Consider the following 17,123-nt stretch of genomic DNA (forward strand, 5'->3'; position numbering starts at 1 on the left):
ATACATCTTTTTTTTTCCCTTTTGTGTTATTATTGCTTTGTAAGTCACAGAACTTTTTTTAACATTTATTTCTGAAAGCACACTTTTCTTAATTCTTAAGATCTTAAGAAGAATGTGTCAAAGTAGCATGCCTTTTAAAAACTCTAGTTCCTAAAATTTGCATCATCACTGTAACAGAGATCATACTACCTGTTGTGTAGAGAAAACAGAGTATGTGTTGTGCATTATTCATTTAAAGACGGTCTTTTTAAAATGGAAGGCAAATGCTGAGTTCCTACATGCATACAAATTTAGATATTACTCAGACATTATCAATGCGGACACTCTTAATGTGCACTAAGTGAGCAGTTGGTCAGGTTTTTCCATTTCTGTCTGTAACTTAGTGTGCTGGAAAAAAAGAACTATACTGTTATATAGCATTTTCATTCTGTAAGGCATTTTGCAAAGCACTACTCTGAGATAGCAATTAAAATTATATTTTGCATAAAAACAGTGTGTGAGCTGTCATATAGTCATTTAATATTTCTTATTAAAAGTAATTTTCCAGGAGCTAGACTCCTGTGCATGTAAAATAGTGAAAATTCTCGTGACTCAGGTTTGTTTCTATCTGCGAATCTGTACAAGATTACTACTATGGCAGAATTCTACAAAGTGAAATAAAAAACTATTTCACCTAAGAAGAACAAAATAAGTCCATGGAATTAATTGTGATAATTATTAAAGATAAAAATAAGTTGTGTTCCATACTTCTTTTTGGTTGTATGTTTTATTCTAAAGCAGTATTGTTGACTGAAGTAATGAAATTCCTTCTAAATTTTAACAGGTTTTTTTACTTTTATTTTCTAGGGAGCAGAGACCAAGCCCCCTTGCTTACAAGATCTGGAGTTACAGGACTAGAAGTCAGTTACGCTACTGATGAAAGAACTCTTTTCCAGGAAGTAGTGAATATTGTAAAAAGGTAGCATATCTGTACGTTCTGCTTTTATTTTTCAGGCTTGGAACAGCAGATTTAGTTCCTTCAACCCTTGCCAATCTTTCAAATACTGATTTTTTTTTGTTGTTGTTGTTTCCCTCAGAGGCTTATTTCTAGAGTGGACAAGCATGGTGGTCTTTCAAATAAAAATATTTTTTGCTTTTCCTTTTCTCTGACAGCAAGAACATTCAGATCCTCTTAAGCAGCTGAGTTACAGTCTTGAAACTTACCAGCCATATAAGTAATCTTTCTTAACATACAACTTTCCTTTCAACCCCAGAATTCATTACACATCTCTCTCTGAAACTCTCAGAACAATAGACATTAAGAGTGCTGAGAGCTATAGAAAATCCCTCAGACAGGAAGAGTTTTCTAGGAACTTGGAGGCAAGACAGAAAAAAACCTGCATGGTACTGAAACTGCTGCAGTTTAAAATAAGGGTTCATTGAAAAATTAGTTTCCTTCTTTAGTTTTGTCTTCTCTGAATGGAAATCCCCTGCTCTATCAAACTTGGAAAACTGCTGGTTTTCCCCATCTCCACCGAGGCTGAGAAGCCTGTTCGGGAGCCCTCTCGCCTGGTGCGTAGGTGGAACCACAGACGTCTCTCCAGACCCTACTGACAGGTGCAAAGCTGTAAAATTTCAAGGAAAACAAACAGATTTAAACTCTTGAGTCACCCTGCTGGAATAGAAGCACAAGGCAAAAAACAAACTAGGCAGAGTACATTTGCAATTCTTTCTCTCTCCAACCAGAAAACCTCTGATGAGAAAGGCTTTGACCAACCCCATGAAGCCAGAATACAAAAAGAGTTGCTGAATGCAACCAGCACAGGGTGGGTCCTGACAGAGCAGCAGATCCCTGTTCAGAGAAGACAAAATTAAGGTAAGGAATATAATATTATTTTTCTCTTTCTTGGAAATCTAGTGCTCCATCAAACTTAGGAAAATTACTTAGAATGAGAAGCTGCCAGTAAATGAAGAGTTCTCCACTGGTTGTGTGGAAGTCTAAAATGTGACAGGACAGAAAGAATATGGTGGAGAGAGCTCAGCAGTTAAAATATATGTGTATCACTGAAGATCAGAAGTCTTCTATATCTGTACATGCTGAAGGCATTACAGAACAAAAAAAATCATGCAATTTTGGTGTACTTCAAGATGGAATGTATCAGGTTGCTTTCTGAGAAATCTCTGCTAATGAGATCTTCTCTAGCGTGTGCTAGTGTATCTTTCTGATGGAGCGACTTCATCCATGAAGATTGAGTTAGTTGACTTGTATTCCTGGAAGATAGAAGGCTTGCTCTATTAATGGAGAGACAGGCTACTGTCATCATCATAGTTTACTTCCCTCACAACTCTAGAATAACACCTCAGCTATCAGACTTCTGATGGACTCTCAAAAAAGATGGTTTTTGCAACTTGGACCACATCTACAATTTGCTGCTCTTTTCCCCCCTTTATTTTCTGTAGCCTGGGCAAAAAAAAAAAAAGAGAAATTTTGTTGGAGTTAATGTTTTCTATTTCTTAAGCATAAAACAAATGTCTAGGCCCAGAGTAGCTTTAACTGAAGGAGGAAGTATGGTAAAACCATGTAATTAAGAAGTAGTGGACTGCAAAAACTTCCTCAATGAGAAATGAACAAGCAAGCAGCTTTAATGAAAATTAGTAATTATTTTTTAAACAATCTTCTGTTTATCTTTTTAGTGGTTTTTTTTTCCAGCACAAGCTAGGTACTTTGGCTATTCTGGTAGATGCACTTAATAGTAGGTCTGATTGATAGATTAGAGAAAGAGAATTATCAGGCTATATTTAAGAAATATTACCACTTGAACTTCATGGATCAACACTCAAAATCACCTTAACTTTCAAGCAAAGAATTGTATCAGTGTCTTATATTCTGATACATGCTTTAGGCTGGACAGTAATAGGCTCTTGAGACTGAACAGCATGCCCAGCATGACTGCAGCCTGCTTTTGATTCATGTTCTTGGCCTCTTGGGCAGCTGGAGGGAAGGATGGAAGACTGAAATTCCAGATTCCTGGCATGATGAATGACAGACTGTCTAGTCACTCTTGAGTGTTAATATCAGGAACAGACTTTATCAACTTGTTGGAGCACAGAACAGAAAGGATCTCAGCTGCAGGAGGAATTATCTTACACAGTCCAGTTTAAGAGTTCTTGTTCCTATTTGTAGTCATTCTCTTAGTAGTTGGCCTAATTCTTCCTCTTATTCCATATATGTGAAATTGTGGAACATACTTATTTGTTTCAAGTTCCAGCCTTCTACTTCCTTGTTTAGGCCTTTTGTTTCCTTTCCATCCTGGCTATTGAAAATAAATAATGATTGATTCTGTAACTTCTTTTCAATACATGTAAACTCTGGAAGAGCTGAGTAGAGAAATCTGGATCATTGTTTCCAGCATACACATGAAGGAAAGGATGTTCCTGGAAACTTTGTAACTTCTGCAATACTCATAGCTCATCAGTGTCTGACTAGGTTTTTGTCACTGAAGAGTTGTTTCCCAAACTTTTTGTAGCAGAGCTAAAGTTATTCTTTGTTCACTGAAGATGAGTATTGCTTCAGAAGATTCTCTGGAATAAATGAACTGAAGTTGGATTCAGTTAATACCTTCACTGTGAAGTTGTTTAGGCTGTGCTACATTTGAATGACCACAGTATGGTTAATACCTTGGCATCCATGAGATAAATACCAGGTTAAATGTTCTTCTGTGGATTAGTAGATGTTGTCTCTGATTAACTCGGAGCTCTTGGCAAACAGAAATAAGTCATCTTGTGTTCCAGTAGACCAGAAGAGGAACTGATTGTTTCTCTGAAATTGTGTTCTGTGATTTCATCTATATTGAAAATTCACAGATATGTCCAGATACTGAGAAGAATAAGCACCTCTTTTCTAGGAGGTTATTACTGAGACTGACTAACCTTTGAAATAGAAGTATTTACAAGTGTGAGTACCAAAGTCTATGCAGAGACAACTTTAATTTTGATGGGTATTGGAATACTGAGGTTGAGGGTTGAGAGTCAGGAAACAGACAGAAAGGAAGAGCCACAAATATGAGTTTGGAGGAGGTAGGGAAGAACAAACAGCACAGATTTGTAAAAAAGAAAAGCATCATTAGATTGGTTTTTGGTACCCTGACAACTGTCTTAGACTTTGAGAGGGAGCTGCACCTGCATAGGTCCAAATTTCCCTTCTTTGGTAAACTGTCCTCTGGCTGTAAACCAAAAAAAAGGGCTTCGGCTCAAAACTGGCATAAAGCAGCTGAGAGACAGCATTGTTCTAATCCTCTGCAGCTGCTGGGGATGTCCTAGAAGCAGAGACATCCAAGTTGCAGGCTCTCTGGAATGTTCAGAGGGGATTTTTTTTTCCTTGAAATGGAACCTGGACATGTATTGCTGTCCTAAAGCATTCTGCTGTACTGCCTGAGGTGCTTTCTTGAATAGATCCTCTGTTGATCGTAAGGTGTCAGCTGCACTGAGACGACAGAAAAAATGGAAGAATCTCTCTGTTTGAGGAAATAAGAGAGCCATCTCTCTGAACCTAAAGGCAGGAAAAAGAGTAAACACATTTACATACTTCCCTAACACAGGAAAGCTGACTGAGGAGGAGGAGAAGGTGGAATGGAATGCTACAAGAATGTTCGCATGGGGATTTAAAACTAGATAGGAAAACTAGAGATGTGCAAGCTTGATGGAGCAGTGGATTCCCATGAAAGAGAAATTAAATGTCTGGGCCTCTCCTTCACCTTTAGGGCAATTTCTTCTGCTTCTCTTTAAGGGCAGATGCTAGCAGATAGCAGAAAAGGGCTGGTCCTGCAGGTGTGAGAGAAGCAAAATTTGGGGAATTCATGTGGGAATGCACAGTCCCCATCTCTCAGACAAACAGAGGATGTGAAAACAGGGTGGGCTTGAAACATAGAGTAGTAGATTCATTGCTACCTGAAACTTATATTCACCCACAGCTCCTTGTCTCCACTGAAGTAGTTTTTGATAGAATTACATGAGCAGAGTATAATATAAGATTTTACATAAACATTTTAGGGATAACATTTGTGTATTAAACTGTTAATGCTTAATACTTAAATATTTTTTATAATATTTTTCTTGTAAGGTATAATGCTAATAATTTTTTTTGTTTGGATACAGTGCATTATATTTCTTCCTCTGTAAATGCTCTAGCAATGTCTTCTTCTTAAACTAGAGATGTGCTAATCTAACCTTCTTTTTCCAGGCCAGTATCATCTTCATCAGTGACATTTTCCTGTAGAAATATGTATCTAATGTCCTGTATCAACTTTATGGATTTTTGTTGTCTAAGGCAAACTGGAAAAATGTTTTCAGAGATTTCAGTTATGTGTTTGAGTCACCAAGCATTCTGTTGCTATGCACAGTTACTGCTTTTGTCTGTATCATAGGTCTGGCATGGTTCCTCACCCCCCTTATTCTCTTAATCATAGCTGGAAGAAAAATAGCAGTCAGGAAAAGCAGACACATAATAGAAGGGAAAATATAACTGGGAGCTTTAGTGTTCATTCACGAAATCGTCAAATGAGAAAGAGATGTCATGGCAGCAGATACAACTTAGCTGGAAAGGAAAATAATCGCCTTTCTTCTCTCTGCAGCATGTATGAGTTGAATGTTAATGCTGTTGTGTTTAAATCCTGCCAGCATAAATGCTGCTTTTCATCTTTGCAGAAAGTCTGGCAACAGCATGCAAAGCAGTATCAGGGCCCATCTTTTTAACAAAAGAGCATATGTTGGCTAGCACACCTCTTATTCCTGTCGTGTTACTTCTAGCCAGCAGCTTTCAAATATCAGTATTACAGTTTACTAGTTTCTTGCAGGTGTGACAGCTGCTCTCATTACAATTTCTTCTAATAAAATAGCTTGAATTGATGTGAAGACCAGTTTCATAGTATACTGTAAAAATTGTGAGACAGGAGGATGAAACATAAAACTTGTCCTCTTAGCTCACAGCCTGTTGTCTTTGTGGCACCATGTGAAAAGGAGAAAGTGAGTGAGAGAGTTGCACTTCAGCTAAGCTCACATCAGCTAAATTTTGAGTTTGCCTGTTCATCTTCCCATATGGAATAATGTACTCTTTTAGCTCCAGACATCTCTTCTTCTCTAACAGCAAATAGAATAATACCACAGGAGGTTTCAGCAAGTGCCACGCTGGTTCGTTGGTACAGCTGGTACGCGAGATTGGGCTGCAGGAGAGGACATTTCTGCTGCATAAACTGGGATGTAGTTCATCAGCAAGCAGCATAGAAGCAGGAAACAATTGTGTCTCTTACTAGGTTGAAGAAGTTTGATAGGTCTCTTAAACCTATTGCATAAGGTAGATCTTATGCATATGTAGTGCAGGAGTTCAGGGTTATAAGTGTTGCTTAGTAGAAAGGAGTTCTTCAATTTAGTGTTACTTTATTTTTTCCTTCAGAGATAATTGAGAGATGCACTTGGGAATGCATACAGATATACATACAAAATACATATATGTATAACTTACTGCAGTATCTGAGCAACTACTGAGTTGCCAGTAGTACATTTATCGGTTTTCATGCTTTTACAAGGATACCACTTGGATCCAAGTTTTAAATACAGACCAACTGACATTAAAGGACTGTGATTACAGGAAATCCACAGTAAGATTTGATCACCATTTACTAGCTATTCTACCTTGATTTTCCATTTAGATACCTTTGTGTAAGTCATCTGACTGAAACTTAAACATCTGTACTTCACAGTCAGTGTCTAATTAGCTTTCCTCATCACCAGAAGAGTTAAACAGAACAGGATCTTGGTCTGCAAGAGGTGACTAAAATACAAAGAATGGTTCACCCGAAGAGGCCTTTTTGTTCAATGACAATAGAGACCAGTTTAGAAAACTTGAGATGCCAAAATTAGCTGAAATTAGACACTCCTCTTAATAAATGGGTGGTATCTAGTTGGGATGGAAAAGCAAAGTAATGTGCTGTAAAGTGATAGCCTGTAAGTCAGTAATGTGCAATTACAGGCGATCCCTAATGGCGTGGACAAGCAAGACTGAGTTAATAACTAGAACACTGCTTTTTTTAAAAAATATTTTGATTAATAAGCTTTCTAATCTACACGTCGATTTACATGGAATTGTGTTAAAATATGTGATACTTAAGTTAGACACAATTTATTTCTAGAAGAAAAAGCATGTATCTGAAAACATCATAAACTAAAGAGCTTTTATGTCTTGTCCTATAAAAACACCTTCATATCTGAAGGATACTAGAGAAACAGTTCTTGAGATTATATGCAGATGGATTACAGAGGACATTTTGTTCAGTAGGTTAAAAGGTAATGGGAAGATTACCTCCAGAATTGATAAAATATATTCAGTTGCAGTAGTAAGATAATAGCCCACTAATTTTGTTTAAGTAGGAAGTAAGAAGGGTAATGCCCTACTTGGGCAAGTTACAACCCAGAGCAACTATCCTTCATCAGTTGGTGAAGGACAAACTTCACCAACTTGCTGCTTCCAAACAGTTCTTATTTCTGTTCAGAACAGGCTTATAAGAAAAAGCAAATTTCTGGCATAATGAATATTGTTTTGTGTACCACTTAAGCAGTTCTTCACGAGTTTCTGATTCACATTTGAATCTATCATGGAACCCATCTGCATAATGCCTTGTCCTGTGTAAAATGTACAAGTATTCTCCATTTTGAATTATGTGATGCCAGTTTTCAAATATGGTAAGGAATGACTACTTCCCTAATTTTAATTAATCAGTACTGATTTGCCGTATGCTAGGACCAGGAAAGGTTAGTTACAAGAATTAATTTAAAAATATGTTAGTTTTTATAATGTTTATTCTATGCCTGTATAAAACATGGCATAATTCCTTTTTATTTCAAAGCTGAAATTGAGCTATTAATAATTTTGAGCATCATTTCACAATCATTGTAAATTGTTCCAAGTAGCTTTGGGTTTGTACCATTGGTAGAATAGGTTTCCATATTGAGTAAATTTACTGCTTTCACTCCTGATAATCATTTCTGCCTCCAAAACCAAATAATTCTTCTTTTGACATGAACAGATAGCAAAATATCCCCCAAATTCAAAGTGATAGTTCTTTTACTTTCTGTAGGACGCTAAAAATCAAAAACGTGCTTTAGAATCCCTTGCTTTAGGTAAAAATTGTATCAAAACCATTCCTTCACAAGTAGAAGTAGATGATAAAGGGGATTTTTGCAACCTTTCACAGGTGCAAAAGCCCAAATTGTAATAAAAAGAGAGCCATCCTGAATAACAGCATTCAACTATTTTTCACAGCAGGTCAGTGTCCATGGCAGAAGTGTGAAGAAACTTTTTTTTGGAGCTATTCTCAGAGTAATTAGTATTTCCAAAGTGAGTTGTCATTGCCTTTGGCTAGGACACATAAGCAAGGAAGACACTTTCCTGATAAAGTCTGAAGCTTCATTTGTAATGTCTGTGATACAACTAACTCAGTATTCAGGGAAAGGGTGTTCTGTATTCAACAGTCAGGAAATGTTTGGGGTTTTTTATGTGTTTATGGATGCAAGGAGCACAGAGTTCCTGTTCATAATCCAAGGCCTCTGCCCACTCCCTCCATAAACTAAGGTCTACAAGGCTGTGTCCTGTTGTAGGGTTGGGCACAGACTATGGTACAGGATCCTCAGCCCATCATCCATCCTCTACCTCCTGACAGCTGCCCTGATGTCATTCAGTTGTATTGAATGTTACCTGCTGCATCTAGGTTGGAAAACACACTAAAAATCATTCAGTCTAACCAAGAAGCAGCTATTCATCCCACTGAAACTTCCTTTCCTTTTTTTTTTTTTTGCTATAAAAATAAGAGATATCTTATGTTACTTTGTCCGGTGTCTTTCTGCCCAACAAAATCATTCTTAGGCTATTGAGCAAATCACCAGATCGTGACTTGTGGTTTTAATAGTGCCTACTCCGATGTTAGGTGATACTGGCTCCTCTGAGCTAACTCCTACCTGTGCTTTGTCTTTAAAGCCACATTTTTTGTCCTTCTGTCTAGTGAGCTTTACTCTGAGCCTGACTGGAAGTAATTATGTCAGAAGTCAGTTCTGACTTTTTTGTCATACTTGAGCCAGTTAGATTTTCCAACTGGAAAGAGATGCAGCATAAGTTTTTCTGTGTGTCTTCTAGAAAGAAGGCCATCTAAATAAAGAGGTATTTCAAGAGAACTGGTAGATACAGTTGCTTTTCCCTGTTTCAGTTTAGACAGCTCTCACTCAGCTAGAAACTGTAACTCCCAATAAAGGTCATCGTTTAGGACCCGAAGTTCCCTCTGATTACTCAAAGTTACAGTGCAGTATGTGTGACACAATATTATCTGTAAACATTCCAGTTAACTTACTGGCAAATTCTGTTCCATAGGCATGGCTATATTTCACTGCGCATCTGTCTCGTGCCGGTAGCTAAGTTTCAGTTTATGCTTAATACCTCCTGATGCCATCAGTAATACCTGATGAGACCTCAGTTTCATTCTTTATTTGTAAAGAACAGGAAAAAAACTTCCAGTGAAAATATCCTTTCTAAATATTTTTGCCATTGAATGTTATTAAAAACCCTAAGAGATTGCCTGTTTTGAATATTGTCTCCTAGTCCAGATGCTGCTTTCATAGAAACCATTTTGACTGTGTCTTTTTTAAACTCAACATAATTTGAATGCAATCCTGTTTATACTTTGTTCATGGAAAATATTTTTGTAAATTATATGAAGCTTATTTTTTCTTCTCCCCCTACCTCTCTAGATATGACCCAGACATTTTGCTAGGCTATGAAGTCCAGATGCATTCCTGGGGTTATCTCTTACAGAGGGCTGCTGCACTGAATGTTGATCTATGCCAGATGATTTCTCGTGTGCCAGGTAAGTTACTTGTTTAGGGCTTCAGTTCAGTTCCAGTAGAAGCAAGTTGAAATCTATGAACAAATTTAAAAAATAAATGCAGAGTATTTCTTCAGAAAGACTTTTTTTGTTCTTACTCCTGTGTTGTTAATAGTATAATCACACATACCCCTGGTGTTTTCTGAATTTTCAAATTTATGGCATATTCCACTTCTCTGTGTGTCCTGTATTCATGAACCTGGACTTACATTCTATAGTTGTGGGTTAAGTTTCAGTTCTTGGAGGTGCTTCTGCTACCAAACCTTCTTTTGCTTTCCTTGGTACCTACCATAATCATCATTTGTGATTTCTCTGGCTGTAATACAAGAACATAAAACTGCTCTTGAGCAGCAATTGTCCTGGACAGCTTTGTAATAAAATCCTCACTTTCAATGACCATTCTTGTACTTTGGGCAAATTTTATTGGGTCCAAGTGCTGATGCTTTCCTCCAGCATTCAGAAAAAAGTTTGTTTAGACTGGCAGGAAAACTTGGATGAGAATGGTAAGCCTAGTGCCTATACTTAGCCAATCAATAGAAGCCGTCATTCTGAAGAATGGAGTTAGTGAGCAGCTAAATAAATGTGCTGTCGCACCTGAGAAGAGTCAGGATAACTATAAAATGAAAAAGTGTCTCAAAAATTTGTTGTGGCTCTTTGCAGTCATCAGGGTGATGTGGATGAGGAAGACTTTAAACATCAAAACTGTTGAAAAAGCTGGTTTTGTCAGCTGTACAGAAAAAAGCCTCCGTACAGAAATAAAATTGCTGTGAAATAAGAAGTCCATTACTGTGATTGTTCTATTAAAAACTTGAGCCTGTTGCTTTGTAATGGTTGCAAAAGCAAACGTTAGGAATTATGGAGCAAGGAAAATATAAAGCAGTGAATGTACGTGTAAAAAACATAAAAATCTGTAGGGTGCTTGTACCTCAAATACCGAGACTGTAGCCTCCTCATAACCTTCCTCCCATCAAAGTGGATATAAGGGAACTGGTAAAAATGAGAAGGGTTATCCAGATGTGTCTTATAATTTAGTAATTTTTGTATTCCAGAAGAGACAAAACAATGTAGGAAAGGAAAAAGCCTGTGAAATATTGAGGGATGTAAAGGGAAATAGAGATTGGGTTTTCATGGTCATTTCCAATGCAAGAACTGGAAATAAAGTGAAGCTAGCAAGTGGTAGCTACAGAATAGAAGTTAATTTTTAATCTCAGCATTGCTGAACTCTTTAGTTCCTGGTCACAAGATTGTACAAATGCTTATAGTGTACATTGCTTTAAAAGGAGATAAGTTCTTGCAAGAAGAATCCATTTGGAGCTATGATATATGTGAAAATGATGTCTGGCCCAGGAAGCTGCAAATGATTGGAAGCTGGAAGAGTTGTAGGGAGAGTATCAGTAACTGCTTCCCCCATCTTGAAGCACCTGCCTTTGAGTATGTGACAGAACATGATACTGGGCTACTTGAATCTTTGAGCATACCCAGCACAGAAATCATCTTTTATGTAGTTGTCCTGTGTGCCAGGCCAGGAGAATATGTTGTTTTAGCAGCACTGAGTTCACACAGTCCTTTCTTGAGGCTTGAATATTTGTATACTCCTGATGCTTTCAATACTTGTGACATATTTGGAAAAAACTGAGTTATTTAGTTCTCCCAGAGACAAGAAAACACAAGAAAAAAATTTGTATCTTCAGCTGAAAGTTGTTGGTAATTGAACTATGGTGAATTTTTAAATACTTCATATATTTGAAAACAGAATCACGTGACAGTTCAAATATGAACAGGTCCGTCAATGCTCATAAGTTTCTCTCTTCAGGACAAAGCTGTCAAATTTATTCTTCAGGAATAATGGTGGATTGCATGAACCTTGTTACTCAGTTTCCCTGATGGCTCAAATTGAGATGATACACTAGTTGCAAAATAATGCCTCTGGGTACAGTCTTCAAAGGTGCTGAAGGATGTTCAGAAAAATTTTTGACATTACATCTAAAGATGTGCAATATCTGTAGTAAGAGAACAGTAAGTGTTGTAGTCAAAGGTTCCTTAAAGCCACCAAAAATCACAAAGATTTGCTGCTCTACTGTAGAAGTATGGCTGAACAATCTCTTCCGTTTGGGACATGTGTCTCTGCTGTTGTTCTCAAAGGCTGAGTTCTCAAAGACAGTTTGTGTCTTGCAGGACAGCTCTGTCTGCACTGTGTTGATGCAGAACCAAACAATCAGCAAAGCTGTTAATAGTACTCATCTTCCTGACATAAGCTCTTCCTCAAGTTACTGATTTTGGGATACACATGCATGGGTCCTCAAAGAAGAAAGGGAACTGTATGGTTCCTAATGGTAGTGTCCCCATGTATTTCACAGTCAGGTTTCCTTCTCTACAGCTATTAAGTCCCACACAATGGGTTCAGTTCTAGTGAAGGAAATCAGGATTGTAGCCCTTAACATTTTTGTACATGAAGTTCAAGTGGGCATGCAGAGCACAGGCACGATCTGCACAGCACTGGTGTTTGTAGTGCAGGTGTTCCTGTGCCAGCTGCTAGATAAATACTCAGGAGTGGAATACATAACACTTAAAAATGTTTCTAAGAACTGCTGTTATTTTAAGGTGTTTGGTTTGTTTTGACAGAATTGCAGCAGAAAGATGAGAAAATGTTTACACTGATGAGCTCTTCCCAGAAATGTCATGCTGTAAATGCCTTGCATGCATGACCATATACGTGCAAGTTGTGTTCTCTGTTGCTTTTTGGCCTCCTTGTCCATGATTTTGACCCCATCTGTCTCCCTCTTGCTTTTCCAACCCCTGTGCTTCGCATTTCCCTCCCTTCTTCATATGCTGTGTTTTCAGAACAGGAAGTGCTCCTTCAAAAAGTATGCTTCTCTTTCCTCCTGTTGAAATAGAGATGGAAGGGACTTTTCCTTTCCTGTGATTTCAACTTAACAAAAACAAAACTGGACTTCTCTCTGGTTTTGCTTTATTGACTGAGTCTGGTGCTACCTCTGCCATTTACAAGTGAACATAGGACACATCACAAGAGAAGTGCATGCCATGCCTGTGCGTGGTGGCATTTTTTGTGTGGCCTCCTGTTTCCTCCTTTGCATCACAGCTCAGAGTTAGGGAGTGGGTAAGAGAGGATGAGAGGAGACTTATTTTTATTTCATCTCATGCACTTGAAAAATAGGAGGGATGTCCTGTTCTGCTTCTTACCAGCATAGTTCCCGAAGAGGCTTACATGGTTCTGTTGACACATTTCCCACACCAGTTGTAAAGTAGTGCAGGTTTTTTGTTATATAGTGGTGCTCATCACAGGCAGAGTTGATCAGACAGTAGGTCTCTCTTGTGATCACAGTATACTTTGCTGCCTGTTTTTTACCAGCAAGACATGAAGCAAACTTAATATAGGAAATCACCTCAACAAGTCAAAAGAGAACTGGGATGACACTGAAGAAAGTAGAACTAACCAGTAGCTTCTACTTCCAGTAATTAAAAAAAAACTTGAAAAAAAAATTTAAAAAAGGAGAGGAAGAAATGCAAGTTCCTCACTTTCACAGGAGATCCAGCATGTGGAAATGAAGAAAAGCAGAAGAAAAAATGTTGCTACTTGGTGGGTCCTTTTTTCCATCCAAACATGGAAAGATAAATTGCTGGTTTTCCTCCTTAAAAATCTGAAACAATAGGGAGGTTAAAAAGATGATATGCATTTTGATGAAGTGTACAAAAGGTCTGCTAAATTTTGTCAAGGATCTGTGATTTACTAATAAGGTCAGTAAATGATGAATAGGTTTTCTTAACCATATTTTAATTTATATGGGACACATTTGAAGATCAACATACAAAATTAGTCTGTGTTATGTTGTTTCATAACTGTTCTGCAGCATTTCAGGCAATTTTTACTTCTGTCATGGAGGGTAAATGTGCTTCATGACTGTCTGAGGATCTGATTGTTCAGTTCTGATCGTTATTGCAAAGCAGTGTGTATCCACACTTCTACACTCTGTGTCCAAAATGTTCTGCTCTTTAGTATCAGGGTACTGTACAGACTGTGCTGTACCTGATAAATGAGCCATGGCAGAATACAAAGCAACCAGCAGTTAAAAAATGGATATGGATTTAGAATTGTGGGTAAATTGCCTTGAAGTGATTTCTCTGCTGTTAAACTAATAAGAATAAGGCTGAGGATCAGTGTGTTTTTCCTAATGGATTTTAGTCTGTGTGGTACATTTTAAAAAACATCTTTGTAGACTCTGGACAAAACACCAAAACTGTAGACTTGAAATGGCTGGAAAAAAGATAGTTTAAAGAAATGTATACCAAAAAGACTGTCTTCTCTTGTGCTGTAGTATTCCAAAGCATGACGAAAATCAAGGATGGCAAAAGAGGATATATTTCTCTACTTTAGACGCTGCTGTCTCACAGAAAGATTTTGAGTGCTGCTTCTGCATCTGCATTGGTTCTTTCCTATTTCCTTCTCCCTGTGCTATGCAGAATTCATGTCTACTTACTCCCACTGCTGTGGGTTTGCTTATACTGTATGAAAGAGACTGAATTTTCTCTCCCATGACCTGGTTCAGTCTATGTAAGATCATTGCAAGTAAAGCCTTGAGTTGTAAGCTCCTTAAGGCAGAAATCATTTCTTTTTAATTACATTTTATGTTGTGCACTACTGCATGTGCAGCTGACTCTCAGTAACATTCAGCACTGCATAACCAATATACTCACTATGGAGAATATATTGCCTTGGACACTATTTCAGTGAAGTAAGAGTTCTCTGCAAAGGGCAAGAGCAGAAAAATATGCGGGAGTTTCATTTAGAGATTGTGTAGATTACTGGTAAATAATTTTGTGGAATCAGCAGTAATCTTTATGAATTCTTATTTTTCTAGAGAGCACAAATTGGAAGAGGGATGGTTTGATCTGGTCTTGACTGTCTTATAACTTGTCTAAATATAGTCTCCTTTAATGTCTTTAGATGAAAATAAAGAGAACAGATTTGCCACCGAGCTGGATGAATATGGAGCAGATACAATGAGTGAAATAAATATTGTTGGGCGAATTGTCTTGAATATATGGAGAATGATGAGACATGAGGTAAATTTTTTAAAAGGTTAATGTTTTGATTTACTGAGTTTTCTAATTGTTGCAGACTTAGTTGGAAGTTGCATGTAACTTTTGTGACTTCTACAATTTTTTTCTTTAGACACCTTTTCAAATAGAGCAGTTTGCCAGTTTGTGAGAATAGGTTTTGTGTATCTCTAAACTGTAAAGAACTGAAGCCTTTATTTTTCAGTAGTGTTTCTTAATGATACTGCTTTTCACTGATTTGTAGGTTTTGAGAACAACTTACTTGTTTTAGGAATTTGTCTAGTATGGTGCTTTTAGTTCAATAAGTACTTTAACATATTTTAAACTGACAGATTTTTTTGTTGTTGTTGTTCTATGTATAACTTTCCATTTAATACTCAAATAGCCCAGTCTTTACAAATCTTCTTCTGACCAAGTTCAGACCTGATCTTTATGAACTACTTAATTCTGCAAATTCTTTTCAATTGATAAGGGATGCTTTTTCCTGAGTTGTGAATAGTTAGGGATTTCTAAGAATAAAGACTCACTTTTTTAACTAAATACTAACAAAAACTTAATAAATCTAGTTCTTGCAGTTTTTGAAAAGTAGAGGTTTTTCAATTATGAAAGCCATCATGCATCTTGACATGTCCACTGTGGTGTTCTAGGTGAATCTAACGAATTACACTTTTGAAAACGTGGGGTTTCATGTTCTTCATCATCGTTTTCCTTTATTTACGTTCCGAGTTCTGTCTGATTGGTTTGACAATAAGGCAGATGTCTACAGGTAATGATATATTAATCCATTTTGTTTGCTGTTTTTAAGGCCAGATTCTTAAGATTAGATAGGTGTAAGATAAAGCCACAATAGGAAGAAATAATCAATTTAGCTTAGGCACTAGAGCAGTGTATATGCAGCAACATGAGCTTATTTACTTGGATATTCTGTTGTATAGTTATACCCTCAATATTACAATAAAATATTTTCAGTTATATTTTCAACATACCTGAATAGATGCACTGTTTTGAAGTTCTGTAATGTCTTTTTATGCTATTCATCAAAAGGGCTTTTAATGAACTGCCAGGCTTCTGTTTTACTTCAAGTGCATGTCAAGCAAGCTAGGCTTAAAAGTATTACAAAACAGCACACAAAATGTTAAGACAGTAGCTATAGCTGCTTAAAAATACCTTCATGTGACATGTATCACATTCAGCTTCACTCTTTTTGAAGCAATTTGGTATTGTGTGATATGAACAATTCATGAAATTGTATACTGATCTGCATGTTGTTTGTGACATACATAAAATTTCTGTAAAGGTTTCTGTAGCTAAGTGGAAATGTGATTTATATTGAAATTATGAATTTATGTTCAACTGTGGTAGGCATTCTTAATACAGAAGGATGTTTCCACAAAGATCCAGTCAGTTAAAAAACATGTAAAGAGATGAGGAGGTAGTTGTGTCTGTTTTGGTAATCCTTTGGGGCAGTGAGGAAAACAGGGTATATTAAGTCATTGCAAGGTGCCTTAACAGTAGCTTGCTGCAACACAATGTGTGTATGTCTTTAGAATACCTAAGTGTATATTTATATATGCCACACTTTTGAAAGAGTTGTATGAAAATGTTTTAGAGGAAAATTTTATTGGCTGGTTTGTTACAAGTTACGATAAAAATACATTTGTCTTAGTAGAAAGAGCAGCAGTCTTCTGATTGTTTATAACGAGGTGTTCACTCTGACAGATGGAAAATGGTTGATCATTATGTTAGCCGGGTTCGTGGCAATCTCCTCTTGTTAGACAAACTGGATTTGATTGACAGAACAAGTGAAATGGCAAGAGTTTTTGGCATTCAGTTCTTACATGTATTAACAAGAGGCTCCCAGGTAAGAGTTCATTAGTTCATTCTCCTTATACTTCACAAAACCACAATGGTTTTTACAAAAGGTTCTGGTTCTTCGGTATCTTCTCAGTCCATATGTGTATTTTCATAGGGTCACAGAAGGTTCTTAACATGAATTAACATGAAATTGAAACAATAAGAATACCATGCAATCTATTATTGCTGCTTTTGAGTTGCCTAGTCTCAGAGGTTAAAAATAGGTGTTAAAAATAGAATTCTCCAAATATAATCACACCAGTGAATATCTTCTACTGCCTTCAGGAGCAC

At 37.0% G+C, this 17,123-nt stretch overlaps 1 protein-coding gene across 2 annotated transcripts in view; it reads left to right on the forward strand.

Moving 5' to 3' along the window:
* The window catches only part of REV3L (REV3 like, DNA directed polymerase zeta catalytic subunit), a 110,307-nt gene that overhangs the window by 76,339 nt on the left and 16,845 nt on the right, over positions 1-17,123 (forward strand). For both annotated transcript variants that reach the window (XM_030945171.1, XM_030945170.1), the window contains exons 18-22: positions 847-958; positions 9,769-9,884; positions 14,866-14,984; positions 15,626-15,744; positions 16,698-16,839. In XM_030945171.1, the coding sequence (XP_030801031.1) occupies positions 847-958; positions 9,769-9,884; positions 14,866-14,984; positions 15,626-15,744; positions 16,698-16,839 (608 nt within the window). The remainder of the gene's footprint in view (positions 1-846; positions 959-9,768; positions 9,885-14,865; positions 14,985-15,625; positions 15,745-16,697; positions 16,840-17,123) is intronic.

This window comes from Camarhynchus parvulus, chromosome 3 (genome assembly GCF_901933205.1).
Source record: "Camarhynchus parvulus chromosome 3, STF_HiC, whole genome shotgun sequence".
NCBI lineage: Eukaryota > Metazoa > Chordata > Aves > Passeriformes > Thraupidae > Camarhynchus > Camarhynchus parvulus.